At 43.4% G+C, this 24,913-nt stretch overlaps 1 protein-coding gene across 1 annotated transcript; it reads left to right on the top strand.

Annotated features, from left to right (window-relative positions):
* The first annotated feature begins 6,464 nt into the window (after positions 1-6,464).
* CIDEA (cell death inducing DFFA like effector a) lies at positions 6,465-17,016 on the top strand. Its single transcript, XM_058037625.1, has 5 exons — positions 6,465-6,530; positions 10,416-10,572; positions 10,753-10,899; positions 13,031-13,212; positions 16,229-17,016. The coding sequence occupies exons 1-5, from the start codon at positions 6,493-6,495 to the stop codon at positions 16,359-16,361; spliced, it is 657 nt and encodes a 218-aa protein (XP_057893608.1). The 5' UTR covers positions 6,465-6,492; the 3' UTR covers positions 16,362-17,016.
* The last annotated feature ends 7,897 nt before the right edge of the window (positions 17,017-24,913 follow it).

The following is a 24,913-nucleotide window of genomic DNA, read 5'->3' as shown; positions in this document are numbered from 1 at the left end:
CAAGAGCCCTTAGAAGCCACTCTGAGCACATCCAAGCTCCCAGGTCTGTCCCAAACATAGCTTGCTCCAAGGACCTCTTCCAGGGGATGCAGCTCAGAAGGCAGACAGAGCACATATTCCATCTGTATCCCTCCCCTCTACACTTCCCCTAAAAATTGAACTTAACTGGAATAAAACTCAGAGTTGAAACAGTCTGAACTTTTACCTTGGATATGCTAATGGCAGCATATTGTGCATGTAATCTCTCCCCTAGTAGTTCCCAAGAGTGGCTACATCAGCATTACCTCTTTTTTTATAAACAAACATAAAAGCCCAACCCCAAAACATTCAAAAATTTTGACGAGGCCAAAGTTAAGATGAGACCACTGTTGAGACAGAGGCCTTGGCCGAGTGCCCACCAAAATCAATAGGAGCCTTTCTATTTACTTAATGGGCTTTGGCTGAGCTCTGAGGGAAGGGGGTGGGAAGGTGGTATAATCTGTGCTGATTAGCCACTAACAAAGACATATTTGATATAATCTGCTGCCATCTGTCTTTGTTTTGCTAAACCACTCAGCTGGGCCTAAACAGAAAACCCATCAGCTGAATGAAGAATTAATTATTGAAAGAGTGATCCCTTTGCATTTCTCACCTTCTGCAAGATTTATCCCCACTGACCATGTGGGAGATTTCCCTGCATGATTACAGCAAACCACCACGGCACTGAGCCTCTGGCTGTCACATACATGTGTGTGTCAGGCAAGCTATAAAAATACGTAAATTTCTTCAATCTCAAAGAGTTGCTGTGAGATTCCTGTTGTATCTGTTAGGAGGAATGGTTCAACAGTGACCACAAGATAAGGCTGGCAGCCCTGACACCTCCTCAACGTGTTCCAAAGTGATGAACAGCCTAATTTCTCAGGAATCACCCAGACTTACTATCAGTGCTCTAGCTTCACCATAAGTGAAAGGATGTTGTAACTTCATGCTCCAAGGTGTTGTGACCCACACTAATAGGACAGATCATCTGATGGCCAGAATCAAACCCAACAGAGTCACATCTGTGTGGGCTGGGCTGATGGGGGAGGCACAAGCAGACCTGAGTGTGTGAGGAGTGAGGTGACAAGGACTTTGGAGCTGGGGTGGCCAGGGGCAGGAAGCTGCAGTGGCACAGTGAGACTGCTCAGGTCTGGGAGCTATTGGCCCCACAGCACAACCCATTCTCCTCCTGCAGCCTGACCCACCTCCAGGCAGTGCAAAGACCTGCCAGAGTCCTTGGATATTTTACAGGGACGGGTAAAGAGGCAGGCCAGCTCTTGTCAGAAAGCATTTAGATCCTAAATCTGGCTTAGACACCAAATTAGGTCTGACAGGAACTTGACTTCTAGCTTGCAGCTTCCCAAGAGTGTTTTTGTCTAAAGAGCAGAATACCTGAGTAGAATCTAAAGTAAGTCATAGCAATATTTTTCTCAGTCTGTTTTAATCTGTGATCCTTAAAAATTTCCTAGTGGAGCTGCTTTGGAAGTTTCACAATGCACATAGATTACTGTGTGGCATTTATCAATCTAGTTCCTGTTCTTGCATGCCTTAAAAATGACTGCTCAAGCTCTCAGGTGAACCCATAATAGGCAGAAACACATGGATTCAAATGCAGTGGGACCTCAGGAAAGTCACCCATTAACCTGTCTGACTATTACTGCCTTAGTCTTTGTTTTGGACAACACTGAAGTACAATAATTATTATTTTTAAACTATGAAAGAAGGCCATGTAAGACATAAAGATGCTCCTTGTCCAAGAAGAGTTTTTAATCTAATTTTGATTCATTAGTGCAGCTACCAAAGAAGCATGAGCTCACAGTTCAATCTGAGGCCCAGTAGTTCTGGAGAGCTGCCTGGAGTCTGGAGCTCTTCAAGCCCTGCTATAGAAACCATCACATGCTGTGCAGCTATGGGACAATTCCATAGCTGACAGCCTCTCATTTTGTGATGAAAAGCCTCATAAAAGAAAATTTCAATGCTTGTAAAATAAAAATTCATATTTCTTCTTGAGTATTTTTTTCTTCCTGTGGGGAGTATCACTAAGCAATAAGAAATTGTAAAGATATTAGAAATTAATGGAAAAAAAGTTATTTAGTTTTACTTAGAACTTTTACATATTTGGAGTTCCAACTTTTGAAATATAAAATAAAATATTTGAGATTATTCTTGGCATCATCAGAATAAACAAATAATAAGTTTCCAGTTCATTATCTTCAAAAATCACCTGGGCAATATTTCTGTTTTTCATTACTGCTGTCACAGGGATGCTCTCCATAAGTCAGCTTTCAGCTAAATGCTGCCCACAAATATGTGCATTTCATTCAGATGTGCATTATTGCAAAGGGGGTGAAGGAGGCCAAAGCCTGACATTGGGATTTTAATACTCCTTCCAGCTATAATGCCTCCAAATTTAAATTTGTGTGTCAAAGAATTTCACAGCACTGAGATACTCTTGACAGGGCAATTTTTCCTGAGTCTTCCTAAGTTGTGCCCACCCGCCAACACTCTCTTGATCCTACTGTTAAAATAATTGAAAACCAAAAGGAACAAAATTAAACAAAATATTCACCCATTAAATCTCAGAATAAAGAACAAGTTTTTTCTGGTCCAGATAATTCACTGCAGTGAAAGGTTAGATTTTAGTTCAAACAGAGCTTTCAGCATCGGGATCTTTGCTGGCCACAGAACCATTTCCAGCAAATTTCAGAGGATTTTAATCAGTACCAAAAAAATTTCCCATCTTCTTCTACATAGCCGTGCAGAGCAGCGATATCACCTTTAGGAGGAGCCTCATGCCCTCTGTACAGCTGACAAAAACTCGGAGCCTGCAAAGCTGTTAGAACTTTACCTCACAAAATATGGTTTCACCAGCAAAGATTCTGAAAAAGATGGAAAACAACAAAAAGCAACTTCATTAAATCTATTCCATAAACTTTTCTCAAAATAATCTGCTGTATATTAACCTCTTGTGATGGATGCTTGTCTAATTTGTTCTTTAAAACTTTAAAGGATGGTGCAGTATTGGTTAGCACAAATATTAAGAATGAACAAGCAAATCTTTAACATAAACAGCCTGACATAAACAAAACAGAACCAGAGGCAGTGGAGATAGAAATCTGCTGAGCAGTAAAAGCAGTTTAGAAGCAAATATTGTTATTTTGAGGACACAGTGAAGAATAGAAAGTTAGTTCTCTATGGAAAGCGAAGAAACAAATTTGCTTAGGGGTGATCACAAGAGTGCTTCTGATAGAAATCAGGACCAGACTTAACTGAAATCAGGAAAAGCCAGAAAGCTGAATAGAAGGCCAGAAGGCTGAACAGAAGCTTTTACAAATTTAAGCCAACCTTTCTAATCTTGCTACCTTTGTTGCTAACACTGCTGTAAACGTGTCTGTTCACTTCTTTTACTCCCCTCTTGGGCCAAGGAAGGTGAGGTAACTCCTCATTCATTTACCTTATTAATGCACTTTATTTTGCATTAATCTCATTCATATTATTTGTCAGAGCCTTGAGAAACAGAAGGAATGTCCAAATTGATCCTTAGTGTCTGGACTTGGCCTTTGTGTTATTTTACCACTGGCCCAAGAAATGTCATTGTCTAATTGACTTCACATCTTCAGTCAGCAATTGAGCCCAGCACTTACCAGTCACCTTAGAGGTGAAATGTTTCTTAATGGACAATCTAATTCTCCTTTCCTACAGGTTAAGCCCCTGTAGACACAAAAAATGTTATTCCATTCCTCTTCAGAGACTTCTTTAAAATCATTTAAGTCCATGATTGGTATCTCCACTCAATCTTCCCAATTCCCAAACTACATAGCCCATATACCATGTTTTTCTGCATGTCAGATCATTCCCATTTTGCTCTGAGTTTGTTCCAATCTGACATTATTTTCTCAAAGGGCAATAAGGAAAAGCTGGCCTGATACTGCAAGCTCATCAATTGTGAAGTTGCACGCAAAACTACTTCAGGGGCCTCCTCCTCCCTGTTAAACATGCCAGATGCAAACCTTTTTCCATAGCAATATGACCCCTGTGAGGAGTTACTTAACCAAACTTGTTTGACCTGAACTGCAGTGGAAAAGTAACACCCGTGGAGGCAGTCACTGCACTCAGCAAGGGGACAGTAAATGAGTAATTTAGCAAGAGGGATTAGCATCCTTATTAACTCCACCTGTAGTATTCACTTCCTTCAGTATCAGCCATGTACTTTGTCTCCTGCATGATCAATATCTTCAGTGATGTGACTGAAGCAAATGTTGTCAAGTTTTCTGGGCTCCTCACCTCAGCCTGCAGTTTGTTTTCTCTCCCTGTAAAAGAGTGGAAAGAGTCTACCTCTTACAGCTGTTGTCTTTATACTGGGTGTTGTCTTGTCACATCAGTTTTTAATGACCTCTCATTTGATTGCCCTGGCCTACCAGTTTTGGCACCTGCTCCTGGTTCGTATTCCTCCTCAGTAGGTTTTGTGCAAATCCCATCTGTGTCCTGTCTTGCTACTGTTCAAAGACTCTTCTTTCTCAGGAGCCCAGCTGCTAGGTCAGTGACTTGACCCCTCTGATGGTTTTACTGCTCCTTGCACTAAAGGAAAAAAGAAAAAAAAGAAAGAAAAAAAAAAAAATAAAAGGAGTAAGGAGTATTTGTGCAGCTACAGGCAATACCCTTCTCTCCTTCTCAGATGAGGACAGTCTTTAAAAGGACATGTTTTTCCTGTTACTCTTGTACATCTATGTTTGCATTAGTTAGGCATCTGTGTTTGCATTAGGTACAACAACTAATGCAAATTGAAGCACTAATGCTGCTGGAGGAGCTTGTCCTTGCAGAGCACAGAGCTGTGGCAGGCCTGGCATGTGCCCTGGGGCTGCTGAGCAGTGGCTGTGCTGGTTGGAATTCTCTGCAGAGAACTTTGGGGACGGCCAGGTAACCAGAGAAAAACTGAGCTTCTGCAGGACCAAAATGTCCACCTCCTCCAGACATCTGTATCCCAGCCTGTTCAGAAAAATCCCTGAAGTTATGCAATTTCCATAAGATTTCTAAGGGGCACTCTCCCTTCCTTTCCACAGACAAGGGAGGAGACAGACAACCTGACAAAACACCTTCTTCCTTTTCTCCCTCCACAGCAGGAAAAGCTGCAGTGTACACACAAGTTTGTGACAGTGGACAAACTGTTGCCAAGATCTCCTTAAAAATGCATCACTTTTCAGACTCAACAACAGCTGTGCCCCACAATCCACCACAAGATACAGATCCAGGGGAAAACTGGCTGTTTGGAGGGCAGTGCTCAAGAATTAAGTACTGCCCCTCACTGCCTGCTCTCTATGACATGTTGTCAGGGACTAATTGCAGGAGAGTAACAAAACTCAATGCCATAGGAAACAAGGGGGAAAAGGGGTTAACATATGAGAAGGATCCCTACAACACCTGCAAGACCAAGCAGCTTGAGGAGGAAGAGATAAAAGTCTGGCCTTACCTTCCCAGGGCTAACAGCAAGTTTCTTGGTCTAGAGTGTGCTCTGAGGAAAGAAGCTATTTGTTCATCAGGCTGGAGAGGAGATGTCATCCAAGAAAGCAATTTGCCCTGGACCAAAAAAGTTGAATTCTTAATAGCTGGTAAAGGCCTTAAATCTGAGGACTGAAGAAAACATCTAGCAGGTGTCAGACCACCTGCTAAAGAAACCTGGACTACAAGGGGTATCTTGAGTGGTCCTTTCTACCCTAAACAGGAAAAGCAATTCAGGCAACCAAGTAATTGATTATTCCTGACCCTGGGTGCTGGTGGTAAGGGCTTCTGGAGTCGTTCCCTGATCAACAGTGGCAAGGTTTCCTGTACAGATCCTGGCCCTAGGTCAGGCTGTTGCCTGGGGCAGGTTCTGATGCTCCTGGCTCTATTTTTCCTGTACAATAATTGCTGGACAGCTGTAAGTGGCAGAACCTGGTTCCAGAGCCCGAAAGGACGGTGTAGGACTTGTGTCCATGTGAACAGGAAACGCTGCCTTTGCTCCTGTGTAGTGAACAGGAGCCACTGCTCCCCTGCCCGTAGGAGTAGCAGTAAATACTCCACTACTGTACACATTAATCCGAGCTCTAAGCTTAATCACAGGCCCTAAAATCAGCAGCTGAGACACTTAATCTGCTGATTTGCCCTAATGCCGGGCGGCCGCAAATGAGATTGTCTTGCCCTGTTCCATGAGCTGTAAGCAGCAAACGTGCGGAGCATCCCCCGCACGCTGAGCAAAACCTCTCCTCTCCTATCCCAGGTAAACCACAAGGCGCTTCCTGAAGAAACGTCCCTTCCCAAACCAAAGCGCTCCGTGGCACCTGCTGCTGCGTTCCTGGGGCAGCGGACAGGCTCTGTCCCGGGGCTCGGTTCCCGGCGCGGCCGGGGGAAGGCGGGCAGGGAGGGGCCGGGGCCGGAGGAGGAGCCGCGCCCGCCGCACTTAAGGGCCGTGACCGGCGCTGCCCCGCGCTCGGGCGGGTCATGGAGGTGGCACGGGATTGCGTGGGATTGCTGCTGCGGTGAGTGAGGGCACGCTCCCGCCCCTGCTCCATGCCCTGTTCTCCATGCCCGGTTCTCCATCCCTTTCTCCACGCCGGCCGGTGGTTCCGGCTGCCGGCGGTGCCCGGGGTCGGGCTGCCCTCGGTGCCTGCGGCGGAGCGGAGGGCGCGGTGCGGGGGTAGCCAGGGCGGGTGGGGCTGTGCGGGATTAGCCCCGATGGACGCTGCGTGGGAGAAGCAGGTCGGGACGGTGTCGCAGCCCTGCAGCCGGCTGAAGCCCTGCTGAGGGACGCACAGGCAGGAGCCCTACCTGCCTTTGAGGCGTAGTGGCCTCTCGGCGCCCGGGGCTGCTGACCGCAATCCCGGTGATGCTGTCACCGAGCCAGCCGGGGCAGCGCAGCTCCGTGCGCTGCTCGGACACCCATCCGCTGTGCTTGTGGCGGCTCCACAGCTCGTGTTCGAGCAGGAAAACCACGCTGCGACTTGAACCCCAAATCTCCCGACTAACTAACTTCCAACCTTTTTCTATTTTGTTTTGGGATTTTTGTTTTCTGTTGTTTTGCCTGGCTGTTAGTGCTGCTGTGGTTGTCAGTGAACCCTAACCTAAAATCAATCCGTGCCGTGTCCTGGAGCGTGTTGTGCAACGCTGGTTTTTCTGAGCGAGGCTGAAGATCATTGCACCACATTCTTAGACAAACATATGAGGCATATTGCAAACAAAGATAAAGAGTCAAATATGTGTGCAGGGCTCAAGGCAGGCTTTTAATCCCTGTGTCCTCGTAAAGAATTAATTCATCTCTCCCACCAGATTTGACACTGGAGTGAATGCTTGTGGCAGCATTTGTGAAGCCCTCTCTAGCAGATTGTAGTTTTCCAAAACAAACTGGGTAAGATGCTAGGGTTTTAAGGTATTTGATCTTCCAATTATAAAATATTTTTGTATTCTCCACAGATGTGGGATTCCTTCTTCCTTTAGAGAAGAGCTATGACTTGATCCTTTAAAGATTAATAAAACAATAGTGGATTTGTCTGTATTTAACCTGTCACTCAACTTTCTAGTAAAACTGACTGCACCTTCACTCCTTTCCACCACTTGTTTTATGACTTAGCTTGATCAGCTTTTAATAGGAAATTATTTTTGGTCTAGTCTAACAGAGGAATTCCCTGTACCAGGAATTAGTTTGTCTGTGTTTTGAGGACAGCTACAACAAGAATGGATCTTTCTAAGAGCTGTGAATGTAGGCTGGTCTGTTTAATCCTATGATGTAGGAAAGAGAGTGGCACACAAAATAGAAACAAGCTTTCAGTAATAGGCCCAGAAATGGAAGGGTTCACACTCTGTTTGTCTTGCTGCTTTTCATCATCCCGCATTTTGTCTCCTCATTAGCTGAAACCTCAGCCTGCCCTGGAGCCCAGACTCACTTCTTCATAGGCAGGCTTAGTTTAAAGATGATATTGACAGGTTTTATCAATGTGTAGGTGAAATGTCACCACTGTTAAATAACTTCTTAAGATCTTTCCTGTTCAATGACTGTCTGGTGGTGATAATATAAGCCCTGATCTATTGATCTGTTTGTTTTTATTGCTCTGACTTTAACAGAACTGGGCAGCAGTGTGGGGTGGCTGATCCTGACGCCTTGGGAAACTTCTGCTCAGAGCTTCGGAGTACAGCTCGTAGAGTTGGCTGGGGTGGACCCTGTTAGCTCAAGTCCTGCCCATGGGCTGTGTCCCTAACATTTCTCATTCTTTGTCAGCCTGTATGTTTTGGCTGTTACCCTATTGCTTTGTCTTGTGTGAATGACAGCTTGGCTTAAGTAGTGGGAAAGAAAACTTTTCAATGGGACTGATATTGACTGTCCTCACAAAAAAAAGAAAAAAAAGATTGGAGTACTCACAGGTATATCACTCAGGTTACTATTCTACACGCAAGTTTTCAAATTTGTGGGAGGCAATGAGGTGTAATCAGCTGTGAAAGCTCTTGAAACCCTAGTGCTGCCCTTTTTGCCATCAGGATGCCCTGTGAAGTGATGTCACCAGCCCCAGAGTAGATGAGCAGGCTTCCTTCCTTCCTGAGGGAGAGACTCAGTGATTCAGAATGTGAGCTGCCCATGAGCAGCGGGGTGGCTGAGGGCTCATTAATTAGTCAGCCGAGAGATTGGCAAACAGGGCCTGTCCCAGCAGCCTTCCCTTCTGTGGGGCTTCAGTGCCCTTGACAGTGCTGCTGTCCCCATGTCCTCGTCCACTTTTCCAGGAGGAACAGTGCTTATTAGCTCTTTAATATGAAACAGTGCTTGTTTCCTGAAGGCCAGGCTGGCTGCTCATCCTTTCCAGGTTTGCCACAACAAGGACAGAGGTTTCCATCAGCCCTGTGTGTGTAAATGCCAAATGTGAGAGCCACTGTATAGCCAGAACTAGCAACAAAAGCATGAGCTGGAACAGAACTGCTGAATGTTCTCCTCCTTTAAAAACAATTAAAACTCCAATAATGCCAAGGAGTTTTTGTGGAAGGTATAAACTTATTGTTCAGAGGAAAGGTGATAGCCCAGAAGAGTGGTTCAGAATTGGATTGGTAAACAAATTATTTACTGAAGTCTGAATCTGCTCAGGCACAAAAATTACATTCTGTGCATTCCAAAAATATGCTTATAGACCACATAAGAGGTGTGGAAAAGATATTTATTCTGCATGGTTGGTGTGGATTTGCATAAGAAGGACATCAACATAAGTTGAGTAACTTTATTCCTTCTCATTGTATGTTGTTCTATGAAGTCCTGTATTTACTCTCTGGCTGCAGATAAAGGCTGGCAGTTCACTCTGCCCTCATTGAAAGAGAATAGATTTTACCACATAAAGTTGACTTTTTACACCTATGTGGGAGAGCACAATGGGGACACATCCCTTTCCCACCCTTGAGCAATTCAGAATGAAGGAGCCAAAGGCATATCCAGAGGGTAAAGTCCAGGAGTGTGGGAGAAAATATTGCCTCCCTTTAAAAGGCTTAGCAATCAGTCCTTCCCAGGTGTCAGGCATAATGCCATTTCTGGCACGCTGAGTATTGACTTAGCCATTATCATTTGGCAGACAAAATTGTCACTAGGTGTAGATGAGAGCAGATCTGTACATTGGTGGGGGAATAGGCTGTTACTGGTGTTGTGTGCTTGGTTTACCAAAGGTAAATATGTAATTGCCCTGAAAAACTTTAAATCTCTTTCTTAAAGTGATTTAATTCTTCCAGCCTTGCTGGCAGCTTGCTCCCAGACTATGTATTCATGTACCTGGATATTAACTTTGCTTGCATTTAACTCCTTCTCATTCAAGTCTCTTATTTTGTGTTTTCCAAAACCGGATGGAGTTTTATAGACTGCAGATACAATTTACAAATAAATGCCTTGACTCTTTGAAGTCAAGTGTAGCTGTATCACAAAGCTCTGCTTGCATTCTGCCAACGGGTGTTTTCAGTATGGGTCATTTGTTCAGTCTTCCTAAAACAAACCCATGTCTTAACACACAAGACTGCTTTCAACTAATTATGTATGTCACTGAGTGTTTATCTTGTAAATTAAGAGAATGAGCTAAGTGACTGAATGCAGTAAGAGCTGCTGCTTTTTAAATTGAGTTTTACAACCCATCAGCTTCACTGTGATTGTGTCCTTGAGGTCAGCCAAGCTAGAGGTGTCTGCTTGAAATTGTATTAATTTTAAAAGTCTTTCCAAATGTCATGGGCAAGAGAGAATACAGATAAAACCTATCTGTAGGGCAGTGCAGTATTTAGTTTTGAAGTTAAGTCCAAGAGTCTTGAGGTGATCTGTGGATTACTTGTATAATGTGATTATGTCAACAGTCTTCCTCCTTCTTGCAGTACTTGCCATGACTGTTTTTGTAACTCTGCATTTTTATTTGTCTTAGATCTTTCATATCCATGGGAGCATCAGTAGGAGCGGTAACAAAACAGACCCTGTTCCCTCCTCTCATGCCCGCAGGACGCCCTTTCCGTGTGTCCAACGCCTCCCGCAGCAGCAGGAAGGGAATTGTTGCCAGCAGCCTGCAGGAGCTCCTCAGCAAGGTACAGCAAACACTCTGACTGAAGCTCACAGGGAAATACCTGTGAGTATCCCAGAAAGACAGCCCACAGACTCTTGTTTTTCTAAAAAAACCATCACTAGGGAAGTATTTCAGATAAGTGAGTCTCAATATGAAATGATTCTTTAGAATGCTAAAGTTTCCTGTATTTTTTTTTTTTCAGACTTTGGACGCCTTTGTTATAACTGCTGGAATAGTTACTCTGGTTTTGGAGGAAGATGGCACAGTTGTGGACACAGAAGAGTTCTTCAAGTCCCTGGATGACAATACACACTTCATGGTTCTAGAAAATGGACAGAAATGGACCCCAGTAAGTATTGGCTGCTTCTTCCTCGTTTGAGTAGAAATGGATGGAGAAATGTTTGTGGCTTCTAAAACTGTTGGAAAGAGGGGAGAAGAGGAAGAAAAATTCCTCTGAAGAGGTACGATGTAAACTCCTTGTTGAGACTTCTTGGATGAAAAATCAAGTTCATATTTCTTATTGTCCCTTGTCTGGTCATAGATCTGTTGACAAAATCCACCAGAAATTGAAGTAAAACATTTAAACTGAAAAGACTTACAGGGAAAATCCCCTGCTTTTGGAGAAGCTCAGAAATATTTGTTCTTGAGCCTTTTTGTAACCTAAAGAAAATTAGGACTTTTACTCCGTGAAGTACAAAAAATACAGTGTCTTTAAAGATTAGATTTAGACTGTAAAAATGCTCAAACAAAGTAATATAAAGCAAGTTCTGCCATCTGAAGGCAGTAATAGTCAATGATAGTTAAAAAAGCCTTGTTTGATTTTGCAAATAGCCAGAAGTTGGCATCAGAACCTAATGTTAGTCTGCATGCTTCAAGTTTTAAGAGCTATTAAAACTGGCTTGCTTTAGCCTTCTAATCATATTAATTCAGTATTCAATTAGTTCTTTTATGGGGAAATAGTCATCTGTACATTAATAACATAGAGTCAAGCTCCTAAATGTTTTTCCATGAGATGGTTGTTGCTGTAAAGCTGGCATCAGAATTTTTTCTACCAGCTGCAGAGCTGCGCGTAAGCAGGGACACAATTTCTGTGCCTGCACACATACAGCTCAATCATGTGGCCCTGTTTTCCCAGTCTCCTGTTGCAGTGAGGGCAGCCTCTGTGTTTTTCCCCCAAATACCTCACTGGTTTTTCAAGCTCTGCACCTGGGGCACGAGCTCCAAGGGCAGGAAAGGAGTTGCAGCCAGGGTGTGACTCCACCTTGCTCCTTCCCCCCGTCTCCTGTCTGGCATTGCAGTGTGGAGGCAGCCCCTCTTCAGAATGTGCTGAGTGACAACAGAGGGATTGTCACAGCCTCACCAGTCACCTGGAGTGTAGTACCAGCCCTGTCCTGCTTTATCCAAATATTCTGGGTGCTGATGGGGAGGGCTGTGGGAGATGCTTCCAAGCACACCAACTGCTCGTACATGCCCAGAGCTGTTGTTGATAGGGGGCCCTGTGGCTGGACTTATCAAAGTAAAACAGGCATAACATTGCTGGCTAATGATGAACTGCTGTGTTTAACTTTGTCTGACTTATCGTGACACTGTCTGAGGGCTGGGGTGTCAGGTACAGAAAGGTCCGGTCTTACACAACTTCATTGCTTCATTTAGCCTGCAGAAAACAGCCTGACAGCTGCCAGGCTGGTAACCTTGAGAGGAATGTGCTGAGCAGAGGATCCCGTGTATCCACTAGATGTCTCTGTGAATATGGGTTCTCTTTGCTGTTTTCTTTTTGGCTTTCCTTTGTTGAAGCACACACCCTGCAGCAGACAAGGGCTGCTTGCAAAAAAGGAGGGTGCACTTAAGGTGGAAGATGAGACTTTTTCTACGCTCTCTCTCCTTTGCTTTTCCTCTGAAAATCTCATTATTGAACCCTTGGCCTAATCAGCAGTGGTTCCCTCCCTGTGTTTCTTTTTAGTAGGAATAAAGATGTTGTGAGCCAGGTTTTGAAATGCACGCCCTGACTTTTCACAGATGTCATCTGTATAGCTGTCTCCAAGAGTGCTCATCAGTATTGTGTTCCTGACTAAGCAGAAAGGACCTAATGTCATCCTGGTTATTTGGTGGCCTAACCTTGCTGCCTCAGAGAGAAGCCAGAATGTACCAGGATAAATAAATAGCAGGAATTCCTGTGGCTTCAGTGTACTCTGAAGAGGCCCTACTACAGAAAATAAATATTAAGGAGATGCTCTGTCACTCTAGAATTTTAGTGTCTGTTTGAAAAAGTCCAGAAGCCTTTCAGGACTTGAAAAACAACACATGAGCTACAGACCTCCTTTTCTGAGTGCCAGTGCTTTTAATTCTAGTTTAGACTTGACCAAGAACTAGCCCCAAGACTGGAGTAAGCAAGGGTGCTTCTGAAGATATGCACTGTTAACAATTGTCTGGCTGTAGTTTCCTGTGTCGTGGTACAAACTGTCTCTTTCTTTTTAAATCAGACAAAAAATGGAGTTGTGGCTGTGAGAAAAAAGAAGAAAATGGGAGTAGCTAACATCACATTTGACCTGTACAAACTGAACCCTAAGGATTTTATTGGCTGCTTAAACATCAAGGCAACCTTCTATGAGATCTACTCTATCTCATATGACATCAAATGCATGGGAGCCAAAAGTGTATTACGGTGAGTGTGTTTCCACTACTGGGCAGGTGTACGTGCTAATGTGAAAATCTGTGTTTGCCATTGGTTCAGTGGAGCACTGGTTCTGTTTATAAAATCAGGATTTTTGTTATTTCTTACCTACTGGCCAATTTATTGTATTTACTGAAAGGGTGTAAGTACAGTTTCTTTGTTCTGCTGAGAGAATTTCCTCACATTTCCTTGACTTGTTTGTCTGAAGAATGCAGGAGGCTGGGGAAAGAAGCTCTTTGAAGAGGAGACTTCAAGGGGATGAAATGAAAGGAATTTGAGATCTAAGTCAGGGGTCTTAAAGCTTGCTAAGACATTGCAGCTCCTGTTTGCCAGATTCACCACTAGAGCTACAGGGAGGCAAAGGAAAATGGAGGAGAGATGACACTTTGTGCTCCTAATGTGGATTTGTCATCTGCAGTAAGACTCTGATATCACTGTTCTTCTGCCAGCTGGTGTGGTCTCTGGGCTTGCTAAGGGAGCAAGGACCTCTGTCTCCTGCAGGACTGATCTACTGTGGGCTGGTAGATCTGCCTGTTGGGAAAAGTGGTCTTATTCAGAGCAAAATAATACCTGTCCAGTTCACTGTTTTCAGCAATGAGTTGAAAGTTGGTGCCTTGTCAAGATCAGCTGCCCTGGCTCAAGGAGACGCCTGAGTTCAGACCCCTTCCCAGAGGTGCTGTGCTTTCACAGCTGTTAAGCTGCAACCCCAAGTTTCTCTACCTGACTTTTAGAGTTCTGGTTGAGACACAATGGTGTGCTGCATTTTATCACTTGAGGACCAGACCTGACAGACAGATGCATATGTCATCAGTGAAGTTTGGACTTGTCCTGAGTGACATGTGGCCTTTAGATGAAGTCTTTAAGCAGTCCTTTCTCTCCTGGAGCAGGTGTGCTGATTAGTGCTGTAATGCTGATCTTCTTGCCTGTCCTTCAGTCTCACTGACCTTTCCACTCTACTGGGGTGGTCCTTGAGCTTTCAGGCTACAGCTGGTGGCTGGAGACGAGAGTCCTCTCTGGTCAGGATGGAATGATTATCCAGCTACATGCTACACCCACCTGTAACATAGATTTCATTAGGGTTTCTTCAAAGCAGAGGTTTGCCTTTGGACAGCTGCATTCCTCCAGTTCTTACGTTTGTCAAACTCTCTCGAGCCAAAACAAACTCTGATCTCTGCCTGCCTGCTATGGAACTGAGTATCAGCACTGGGACTTGTGCTGCTAAGGAGAGTTTGAAGTGACAATTGTGCCTCCCTGCCAAGACAGGGCAGCTGGTGAGAAAGGAGCAGTGCTGGCAAGCAGCTGAAGTAGCTGTGGAGTTCTTCTGGAAGCTCTGCTATGTTACAGAGTAGAGCTGTAAGGGAGGTGTCACTGTCAGGGTGGGGTGGCACTCTGCTAGCAAAGAACAGAGTGACAGAAAACATAACCTTGGGTACCCTTGAACACAACAGTGACATGGCCTGTCTCAACTTGCTGTTGAAATCAGAGACAGAGGATGTCAGGACCCTGGTGCAGTCCCTCTGCTAATGAGTTCCAGATTGCCAACTCTGATGCCCTCTGCCCACATGCTGAGTGTGGAGGGAAAGGACTGAAAAATGCTGCAGCTGTTCAGATGGGAGGGGCTGGGAGCCTGCCAGGTCTGATTAGTGCATTTCCCCTGGTGGTGTTTCCCTGTGGTGTCCCACTGAAGGATCAGATGTCGAGTTCAACAAATCACTTGCTCCGTGGCTCAAGTGGCAACTGCCCCTGTGTGCGAGTGACACTCTGCAGCTGCTCAAAGCCCAGCACCAGGTGCAGCTTTCCTTGCAACTGCAAAGCTCCTTGGCCTCCTCTGTGCGCTGAAGGAAGAACAGGCTGCAGTGGCACGTGTGGGAAGCATGAATAAGGGTACAGTGTTCTGAACAGGCTTCACAGGCTCTAAGTGCAGGATATTCTGCTGTGCTGAGGCATTGGATTTCAACTGCAAGGCTTTCATGACGGGGTTAAAATTAATTTGTAGGAAGATTTTTTCCTTCTCTGTTTAAGCTCAAAGGACAAGTGAATAGAAGCAGAGGGTTCACAGCTGTGTGTTTTCTTAGACAAGAATTCAGAAAATCTTTTTTTCTTCAGAAGAGAGGCTGCTCTGGTTTCTGAATCTTCAAAAACTGATCCCATTCCAGTTTTGGAATGGTTGCAGGTTTTTTGTACTGCTTCCCAATGCCTCAGCATCATCCTTGAGTGCCCTCCTAACTTCTGGGGGGTGAGAGTCAAAATGTAGCCCTTAGTACTACTCTGTCCTTGTTGTTTCTTGCAGAATGGAAGATGCAGTTACAACTAAGCTGAATAAATGACCATTCAAATATGATTATCTCTTCCCCTGTGAAGATCGACAGTTTACATTGTAAACCTCTGATGCTTGTCTGATGTTATCTTATGGATTTGTACTGATTCTTACACAGCACTATATACTTGAAAGCTGATTTTACCAAATTTGTAGAAAACAAAGTAGCTGAGAATTCTTAAGCTTGCAGCTTGGACAGCAGTAATTTTCCTGCTTCACCTGTTTTGCTTTTGAGTACCCACTGTAATGTGACTGTTCGGCTTCAGCTCTAATCAGGTTTGGTGTGTGGCTTGCAGATACATACAGGATTGTATTAGTGAATGACAAAGGTGAGACATGAGGTGAGTTTATGCTGCAGGAATGCTGCTCCCAGGCAACAAATCAAACAACAATCAAAGCTGTTTTCTTGTGTGATGGTTTGAGTGGTGGCTCTGCAGAAGGCCTGTCTGCATCTAGCGGGATGTCAGTCTGCTTTGTTGAATGTGATTTCTAGTCCTGCCAATATGTCAATAGTTTTTTGACCATCAAGTATTTTCTCTAAAAAAGGTACAAAAATGACAATCTCCTCAGAAGTGAGAAGGAATAAGAGGGGTTTTTAAATATATTGACTTAACTAATCATAGTGTGAGTAGAAAGGGACAATGTCATCTTGCTGGTGATTTTTTCTTAAACAAATTACTTCTCTTCCAGGAAAGTGCTTCAGCTACTATCCCATGCAGCACAAATAACTGGACAGTTTCTGCTCTACACTGGAACATACATGCTGCAGTTGATGGGTGAATATGATGAAGAAGAAATGTGCATGAGATCCAGGCGGGAGTAGTGACCACAGCCGCGCTCCTGGTGTCGAATCCTTTGCTCACAGACATTGTCCTGCCCAGCTCTGATTGTAACAGTGTTATAGCAGGGGTGTGCACTAATGTGAACTAACATTTATCCTGTTTGGGGGTGCTTGTAGCCCTTAGTCATGAAGTGTTGGATGTTCACAGGCTCTTAACACCGCAAAAAGATGGGTGTCTAATCTGGCAAGAGGAGAGAGAGGGCAGGTTTTTGTTCCAGAAATTCAAAATTAAGAATAAGTATACTTGGAAACTTTAATGCTTTGTAACCAATGGAATATTTTTTGCACCAGTCAGGACATTGGGGTTTTTGTGTGGTTATTTTTTTGTTTTTCATGGCTATCTATTTGCATTCTGAACAGACTGGGCTGTAAGGTGAGGGCATGGAGGGGACTATGGGGTTTCTTTGTTTATTTGTTAATTTTAATCCTTAACAGTGCTGGGATTAATGTGAGGCTGACATTGAGGTGAAGTGTACCTATTTACTCCTGCTGACAATGGAACTACTTAGTGCAACTTCAGTCTTACTTCAGTGACTGACTCTTCTAATGAAGTCTAATTGGAGATTGTGCAATCACTAAGCAGAAGGTTAAAATTTAGCTTTACATCCCTTAAAACAAATAAATCCTTTTCATTATAGTTCTTGATATCTCTTTTCCAAATCTTCAGGATGTTTGGGTTATTACAGCTCACACAGTGGAAGAACCTGATACATTTTCTTAATGAATCTGATGCCCAGTTCTGCCTGAGCATTGAATATGAATCTGATGCCCAGTTCTGCCTGAGCATTGAATAATCTGCTGTAGTTTTGTGAACATGTCTTATAAACAACCTGCTGAAGCTTTTTTTCCGGGTTTAAACCACCACTTCTGCAGTTTTTACTGTTACAAGATGACACTAAGTGTCAACTTGGGTTTGAGGTACATGTGAGAGATGCTGGATATCTTGTTGCCCTTGGGTTCAGGGGAGAGCAGCAGGACACTGTCTAGTCTGGAGTAACATAACATACGTGTATGCTCTAAAGTGAGTATTTGTGGGATTATGATCTCTCAAAACAAGCTGTATTAGAGGACAAAGTAATGCTTCCTGCAGTTTATTGAACTGTTGCTGTGCCCAGCTTTCAGTAAGCTTTTCCTCAGCAGTGTGAAAAAGTGGAGAACAAGTACCCTTGGGCATCTTGTGTCAAAATGCAGACTCATGTTGGTGAAGGAAAAAAGCCCAATTGTGGTTGTTCACAGGTGTAGCTTTTAAGGTTGTTGTTTGCTTGCACATGAACTTCAGGAAGGCTGAAAGCTGTTAAGGTGACATCAGATGCAGGAAATGTCTGTCCTGACAGTAGGTGCCACCTAGTAAGAGAAGCTCTCGTTGAGAGGGAACAAGTAGGGCACAGAAATCAGTGGGAGTGAAAGGGAGAAGACCCTCTGGACCCCACGGTTGTTGCCATGCCTCTGAGACAGGAATCCATTAACTGTGTGCACCAACTGCACTGACCTGATCTACTAAAAGAGAAGCAGAAAGGTGCAAAAGATGAAGTATCATGGTTGGTGGTGTCTATTCTGACCTCTTAACTGGGTCTGTTCACTCCAAAGGTCACTGGTACACAGGAAATTGCTCTTGCTTTTAGCTGCAAATCTCACCTCCATGTGCTTATTTTTTCCTTCCCACTGTGAGTGTGGCTGTGCCAGCTGGAGCTGCATCTTTGAGATCACTGCTGAGAGGAAAGGCAGCCTAAACCCACGTGCTAAAGGGACTGATGGATACAATTTTGGTCAGTCTCTGCCCATCTCTTAAGTGATGTATTACAAATAAATAGACAGCTAAGAAAAGCTTTGTCTTTTTTTCCTTATTCCTGTTGTTTCCCATCTACTTCTGAGCATTTGCTGGAGGAGGCAGAGGGCATACTGCTCCAGATAAGGGGAGGACTTGTTCTTTCCTAATTTCTCACAGGAGAAAATGCCTGGAGCCTGCAGCACTGTCAGGTGTCCTTCAGAATAAAACAATAAACTATTCTGGGAGTAATGAGAATGCTTCCATTCTGATATAACCTCTTTGTTTTATCTGTATTTTTCTTGACACCCTCTGCATAAATGATTGTTGCCATGCTAATAGTTGGCCAAAGTCTTTCCTTTCCCTGTCAAGGAATTCATTTAACTGACTTTACAAGGACACAGTAATTAATTTTTTTGCTTTTAAGGACCACTTATTCTATTAAAACAAGCACACCTCTTGAAAGCAAATTCTCTTAAATGCTTCTATGAGTATTTATGTTGCCTATGGTGGGAGCACCAGCATTAAAAGAAGGTAGAACAACCAGAATAGCTCATTGTTGCTTTGTTTGAATTGCTTCTTCAGCATCTGTAGGACAAAAGCTTGTGCATGTCTGAACAGTGCAGATCCCAAATTCCAGCCTTCTTTAGCCAGAGGCAATTGTTAGAGAACTAACACACCACAGTTTACAGTGGCACTATCTGGGAATCCAGCAGTGCTCTGAAAAGCTAACTGCTATGAATGTGCAGTGTTTTCAAGCAGCTGCTCCTTGAACAGTTTAGCACTTAAAACTTGAGCTGCTGAAGTTCCTGTGTGCAGCAGTCTCCATCTTGGAGCAATTCCTCTGTTCAGCTGTTTGCATTTTGCATTAAAGTAGCTCAGCTTTGTTAATTTCTCAAAATGGGAGGAGTGTCCTGGAAGTTGTGTCTAAAATTGTTTCATTGCATCTGGATCTTTCACAGGCTTAGTATTTGGAGGTGATGTTTTCTGCTGTACCAGCTTCTTTCTGGAAATAAAATTTTGGCTTTGAGTCAAACTGGAGGAGTTTGTCATTCAGTGAGTTGGAACTAGTTTGATTTGATTTTTTTATTTTTACAGCATGCTTAAGAAGAATAGCTTTTACTTCAGCTGTATATTGTATGCAATACAGAAAAAACTTTTGCATTATCTACCTTTTAGAAAACTATATACAAGTGCTGTACATTATCTAGCAAGACAGAAAAACTGAATACACGGGCTTTTTACTGCAGGAATGTGGAGAAGCAGCTAGATTTTTCCACTTGGCATTTTTAGCTTTACTTTTATTTCCCATAAATCAGTTAACCTGCACCTGTTGCTGCTGCAGACAAGGCTGGGAGCAGTGATGTGCAGGAGGTGTGGAACACGTTTGCTGCCTCCTTGTTTCACTGACCCTTTTTGCCTGTTGCTTTGCATCACTTACTAACAATGCACCAAGTCCTACTCTCTGGTGACCAAAAAAGGAATTTTCACTGAAGTAAGAGACCTTGTTGATTCAGGCACAGCTCATGTTCTGCAAACAGAGCAAAGTTGCTTTCTTCTTTACCAGAATGAAGAATCTAGTAGCTTTCATCTGTGTGCAGTTTATCATTACTTCATTTCCTTCCTTTCATAAACCCCTGGAAGTTTTCTTGCACCTTCCAATTCTTTCTGGAGAAAGCCTTTCTGTGCAGGGAGAGAGGAAAAGCCATGGTCTAAATTCCTGAACTCTTTTGAAATATGCTGTAGGAAACATTATGAATCCCTTCCCTACAGAGGAGGGAAGATAAAAGCAGGAATATTGGAATTTGAACTGCAATTTTTTTCAGTGAAGTGTGCAGAGAGGTAGGTATTCACAGTTTTGGAAATGCTGGTATTTCTGAATATGGAATGTGAAGAAAACCTCATATGGTAATTCCTAACTGGCAGAAATATAATTCTCAGTCATTTCAGTGTGCTTCTTCCCTGAAAATCACGCTTGAACTAAAGGCACAAGCTACTTAATTGAAAGTAAAAAAAAAAAAAAGTACAAAGCATATTTTTGACTTGATGCCCCAAGGTTTTTTAGAGGTCTTATTGTGATTAACATACCACTTCAGTTATGTATCAGCAAGTATCCTTGTGGGGCTTAGAGTTTATCACAGCTTTCTCATTGTCATATATGTAGCTAAGATATTTTCAAGAGTAAAGATTGTTGTTTTGATAAGGGAAAATATAGTGTTTTCCTACTTCACAATTTTTAATCTCAGTAGTTTAGCTTGCTGTGAAAACTGAGATAGGTGAAAATTGCATTCAGTGATGTCAATATTTTCTGCTGTGTGGTGCCAATTTTAAGGAACATCGTTCATTAATAAATCATGTAGTGGCTTTGGATGATGTCTCTATTCATTTCCAGAATAACTTATTCCTGAAATAATCATTAATATTAATGAATCTATGGTCTGGCACAAACTGTTTCCAAATGCTGGACTGTGGCAGTGAAGTAACTGGATACTATTTTGTGGCTCTGAGCTCCTAACTCCCTACTGCTGACTCACTTTCTGGCTCAGAGAAACTCTGCAAACTGTGTTTCCTTTCATACAAAAGGTTTGCTTTCCTCCATCTTTTACAAAAGTTGCAAAAGACTACTGAATACTGAGTAGAGGAGATAGAAGGGTTCAGTGATCTCTGGAGTTCACTATTAGGATCAAGGACCTCTTTCATTTGCCTCACCAAACCTCTCTGCAGTCATTTACCTAAAGATAGAGTAGTAGATATTTGACTGCAGGGAAAAATGTATTTAGTTTAGTGAAATACCATATTTGTCTAGTTCAGGATTAACTTGGGCTTGAGAGGAATTAGCATGCAAGTGTGATTTGTCTGTTCTATCTAACAAGTACATCTTGTATTTAGCTTAAGGGACAGTTTTGCAGAGCTTGACTAGAGGAGCAGTGCCCCTCTTGTGGGGGAATCATGGTCTGGTTTCTGGCTGTGGGAAAGCACAGAATAGAGCTGTGTTTGGTGCAGTGGCAAGGCTTTGGCAGTGGGAATTAGAAGGATGCTGTGGGGGTGGCCCCTGTGTCATACAGAGCTCCTTCCATCTCGTTCTGAAAGGAACCCGCCGCTGCCCAAAGCTGAGACCCTCAGACAAGCTGCTGGGTCTCAGTGGAAACATTATTTAAGAAAAAAGGTAAAAAACGCTGGGCAGCAGCTGTGAGAAAGGACTGAAAAAAATGTGGGAGATAACCTGCAGACACCAAGGTCAGAAAAGAAGTGTGAGGAAGCACTACACATGCCAGAGCTTTCCCTGCAGGCTGTGGAGGAGCATGCTGGAGAAAACATCTCCCCATGGAGCCCCTCCTCCTCCCAGAGCAGGGGCCCTGCCTTGGAGGAGCTGCAGCCACGGGGAGCCCATGGATGAGCAATTGTTCTGGCAGGAGCTGTGGCCAGTGAGGGACCCGCTCTGGAGCAGCCTGTTCCACAGAATATGGATGGAAACCACAGCAGCAGGCTCCGAAGGATTGAACCCTGTGGGAAGGGCCCAGGGAGGAGCAGGGCAAAGGGGCAGAGGGAAGGAACAGCACCAAAGAATGGATGTGGAGTGACCATGGCCCCCATTCCTCTTCACTGCTTGGGGACAGGGAGAGGAGGTAGAAGAGCTGGGAATGAAGGAGTGAAGTTCAGCTTTGGAAGAAAGCAGAGTTTGGGGAAGGTGGTTTTGTTTTGTCTTTTGTCTTTGTTTCTCACCATATTATTCTAATTTTTTTCTGAAATTAAGTTGGTCTTCCCTGAGTTCTGTTTTGCTGATGTCAGTAATTGGTGAGTGGCCCCCCTGTCTTTACCTTGACCCACAGACTATTTAATCTTATTTTCTCCCCACGTTTGCTATGAGGATGAGGTGGGAGATCAACTGGTGGTTGTCTGGCAGACAGCAAAATTTAACTTACTACAAGCACAAAACATTGAAAGAAAAAATAAGCAAAAACCCCAAGGTGTTGGTGCTGATGGTGGCCAAATTGGAAACAAATCTTTTCGAGTGATTTCTGAATGGCTTTTCACAGCAATGTTTGGAGGGACAGAATGCAGTCATATGCGAGGCAAAGTTAATATTTTCACTGTACTAAGCTCAGTCTCAGGAATGTTTTCACCCCTCAGTCTGAATAGTTCATAGTAGGCCCCATTCCTAATGTGTTCTTGATTAGGAATATTTATTAATAAATAGCAATTATCACTGGCAAAAGAACTTTAAATTTTCAACTTTAGTAGTTTCATAAAACAAAACAACTAATAAGATGCAGCACTAGAAATAAAGTATGTCTTAATAAGACCCCAGAATCAGGATAATGCATTTTATGCAGTTTCAATATAAAAAATCAATTGACCAACAGTTTTCTAAAAAGTCTGCTTCAATAATTAGCATACATTATGTATAGATTGAGGGGGAGTTTATGTAATGTAATTATTATAATAGGTTGTTTGTGATTGTCATGCATTAAAAAAAAAAGAAAAAGCTTAGATCCTCAGACAACAACTCTATTTAATGATGTGTGTAGTCAGGCTATTATAGACCCAGAGAAATCTCAGACATCTAAGAAGTCCTTTAAAGTCCTAAAGGTAATTTCTTATGACACATTTTTAATTACACCATGAAGTCCATAATAATCTTTTATGTTTAAAACACTTCTAATTAACAAAGCGTCTTCCCTTGCATAGGTACATGGCTTGGTTTGCTGATGCTCTTTATTAGGAGTATTCAAATAATCTTCTCCCATCTCAAAAATTGGGAGAGAATGTACAAGAAAACTAGAAATAATCTAATTAAAGTAGAAGGACTGCAGATTGATTACTGAGCTAGACAAACTGAAGTCTGTGGTAAACTCTATTTTATTCCTGAGAAGCTAAGTTGCAAATGCCATCATCTCAGTGATTCCTGTACAAAATGTGCTCAGTGTTGGTGCTCTCCCAGCTGCAGCTCTCTTGCTTTCTTGCCTGCTTAGGGAAGTTGCTTAGAAAAGCTGCCTTGAACAATTGAAGAATATTGTCCTAGTTTCCACCCAAGTGATCTTGCTTTCCAAATAAAAGCCACTATCTTCCAGAATAACCAACGTGTTTTCAGAGATGATTGGTTATTAAAAAATAAATCCATTTTACTAGAAACATAAAGTATTAGACAGCTGTTGCAAGTATTCCAATGTCCCATTTCATCTTTGGATGGAATGATCAAGCTAAGTTTTCCTCATTCTTACAAGCACTTTCTGCATACTACATTAGGAGCAATGTTTCATCTTGATAAGTACTGTCTCTCATAGTTCCACCTTTGTGACCACTGAATTTAGTAAACAGTCCTCTCAATTCCTCTTAGTCTTAGCTGGCCCTGCCATGGTACCATGTTCAGATTTCACAAGAGTTGTGGTCAGTGAAAACAAAGCAGGTTTTGTCACTTGCAGCACCAGCTATGGCTAAAGGCAGTACCAATCTAACTTTTATCTGTTAACTTTTCTTTCTCTAACTTCTCGCTCCCCAAAGGTTGCTGGGTTTGGGGTTGGGGGTTTTATTGGAGTTGGAGGGTGGGTTGGTTGGTTGTTTTTGACATTTTGGTTTTCTTTCACTGGAAAAATTCCAGCTGCTACATTCTGTTCTTCTTTTTCTCTGTGCCTGATGTCACCAACTTCAAGCTATTATTTTATACCTTTGGCTATTTTTTTATACCTTGCCTTGATGGCTCCTTTACGTGTGATAACTGTTATGTTGTTTCTCTTGTGGCCTTCCATCACCTATTCCAGATCTCCTCTGGCCACATTAAAAATAAAAATACTTCATGACTGAGGGGAGAAGGGGTGGGCATGAAGGGGTGGGCAGGTGTTTAAGCAAATGCTAATTAAGAAAAAAAGACATTTATATATGTCTTGTTCTATTTCATGTTAAGTCTTTTTATATAGAAATGATCAGCTTCCTTGTTTCTGGAGCACTTGAAGCATAACTGTGTTCCATGCTAACAAGGTGGTGTCCTAAGACACTGCTGATTACTTGGAGCTGTGCCCTATTCCTGGCAGATCATCCAGGCCACATGTGACATAAAGCCCATGTTCATTAATAGAGTCAGGACACTACAGTGAAATAAATTTGCACAACAGAGATATATCTCTCTGCAAATCTCCCATGCACAGGCAACAACTCCACACCCTTCCCACAAAGCAGTGGCATTCCATTGTGCAGCCCGTGTCTATTGCAGCCCCACATCCTCCCCATTCCGGCTCTCTGTTCAGCAATCCGACCGTGAAGTGAGTTATTCACAGGGCCAGCAGTGGGCTGAGTCCTGGCCCTGGGCCAGACTGACCTCGTGCATTCCTGGCGTTCAACAGCCTTTAGATCATGAATACGGCAATGCTGCTCATGGCTGCAGTCCCAGGCAAGGGTGAACACCCTCGGTGCCACTGCTGCAGTGCTTTCCTAAGAAAAATAATGTTCACTTCTCTCTGTGTGTCAGTGTTGGCTGCTCTCCTCATTCCCATCGGTGACTCTGGGACTACCCTGCTCACAGGGGGATGGCTCAGCTGCTTTTGTGCATTCAGTTTTCGGGCACGTTCCCTCAGTGGCTGCACCCAGCCAGCCCTGACAGTGCTGAGGATGTGCTGTTAAAAATAAGCCAGGCTTTGTCCGGGCAGAGCTTGTGCTGTGCTGTTTGTCCTGGGGCTTGTGGACTTGTGAGGAATGGTGCTCTTCTCACAACTGTAATCTGAGAGGATCATCTGTGCACCAGGAGAGGAGTGGTATGCTGCTCTGGTTGGACATG

Source organism: Melospiza georgiana, chromosome 1 (assembly GCF_028018845.1).
Source record: "Melospiza georgiana isolate bMelGeo1 chromosome 1, bMelGeo1.pri, whole genome shotgun sequence".
Lineage (NCBI taxonomy): Eukaryota > Metazoa > Chordata > Aves > Passeriformes > Passerellidae > Melospiza > Melospiza georgiana.
Note: the sequence above shows the minus strand (reverse complement) of the source record. Positions and strands in the feature narration are given on the sequence as shown.

Coding starts and splice junctions, on each gene's coding strand:
- CIDEA (XM_058037625.1), top strand. CDS start 6,493: ATGGAGGTGGCACGGGATTGCGTGGGATTGCTGCTGCG. Junction 10,573..10,752: donor TGCAGGAGCTCCTCAGCAAG/GTACAGCAAACA, acceptor TTTTTTTTTCAG/ACTTTGGACGCCTTTGTTAT. Junction 13,213..16,228: donor GGAGCCAAAAGTGTATTACG/GTGAGTGTGTTT, acceptor CTTCTCTTCCAG/GAAAGTGCTTCAGCTACTAT.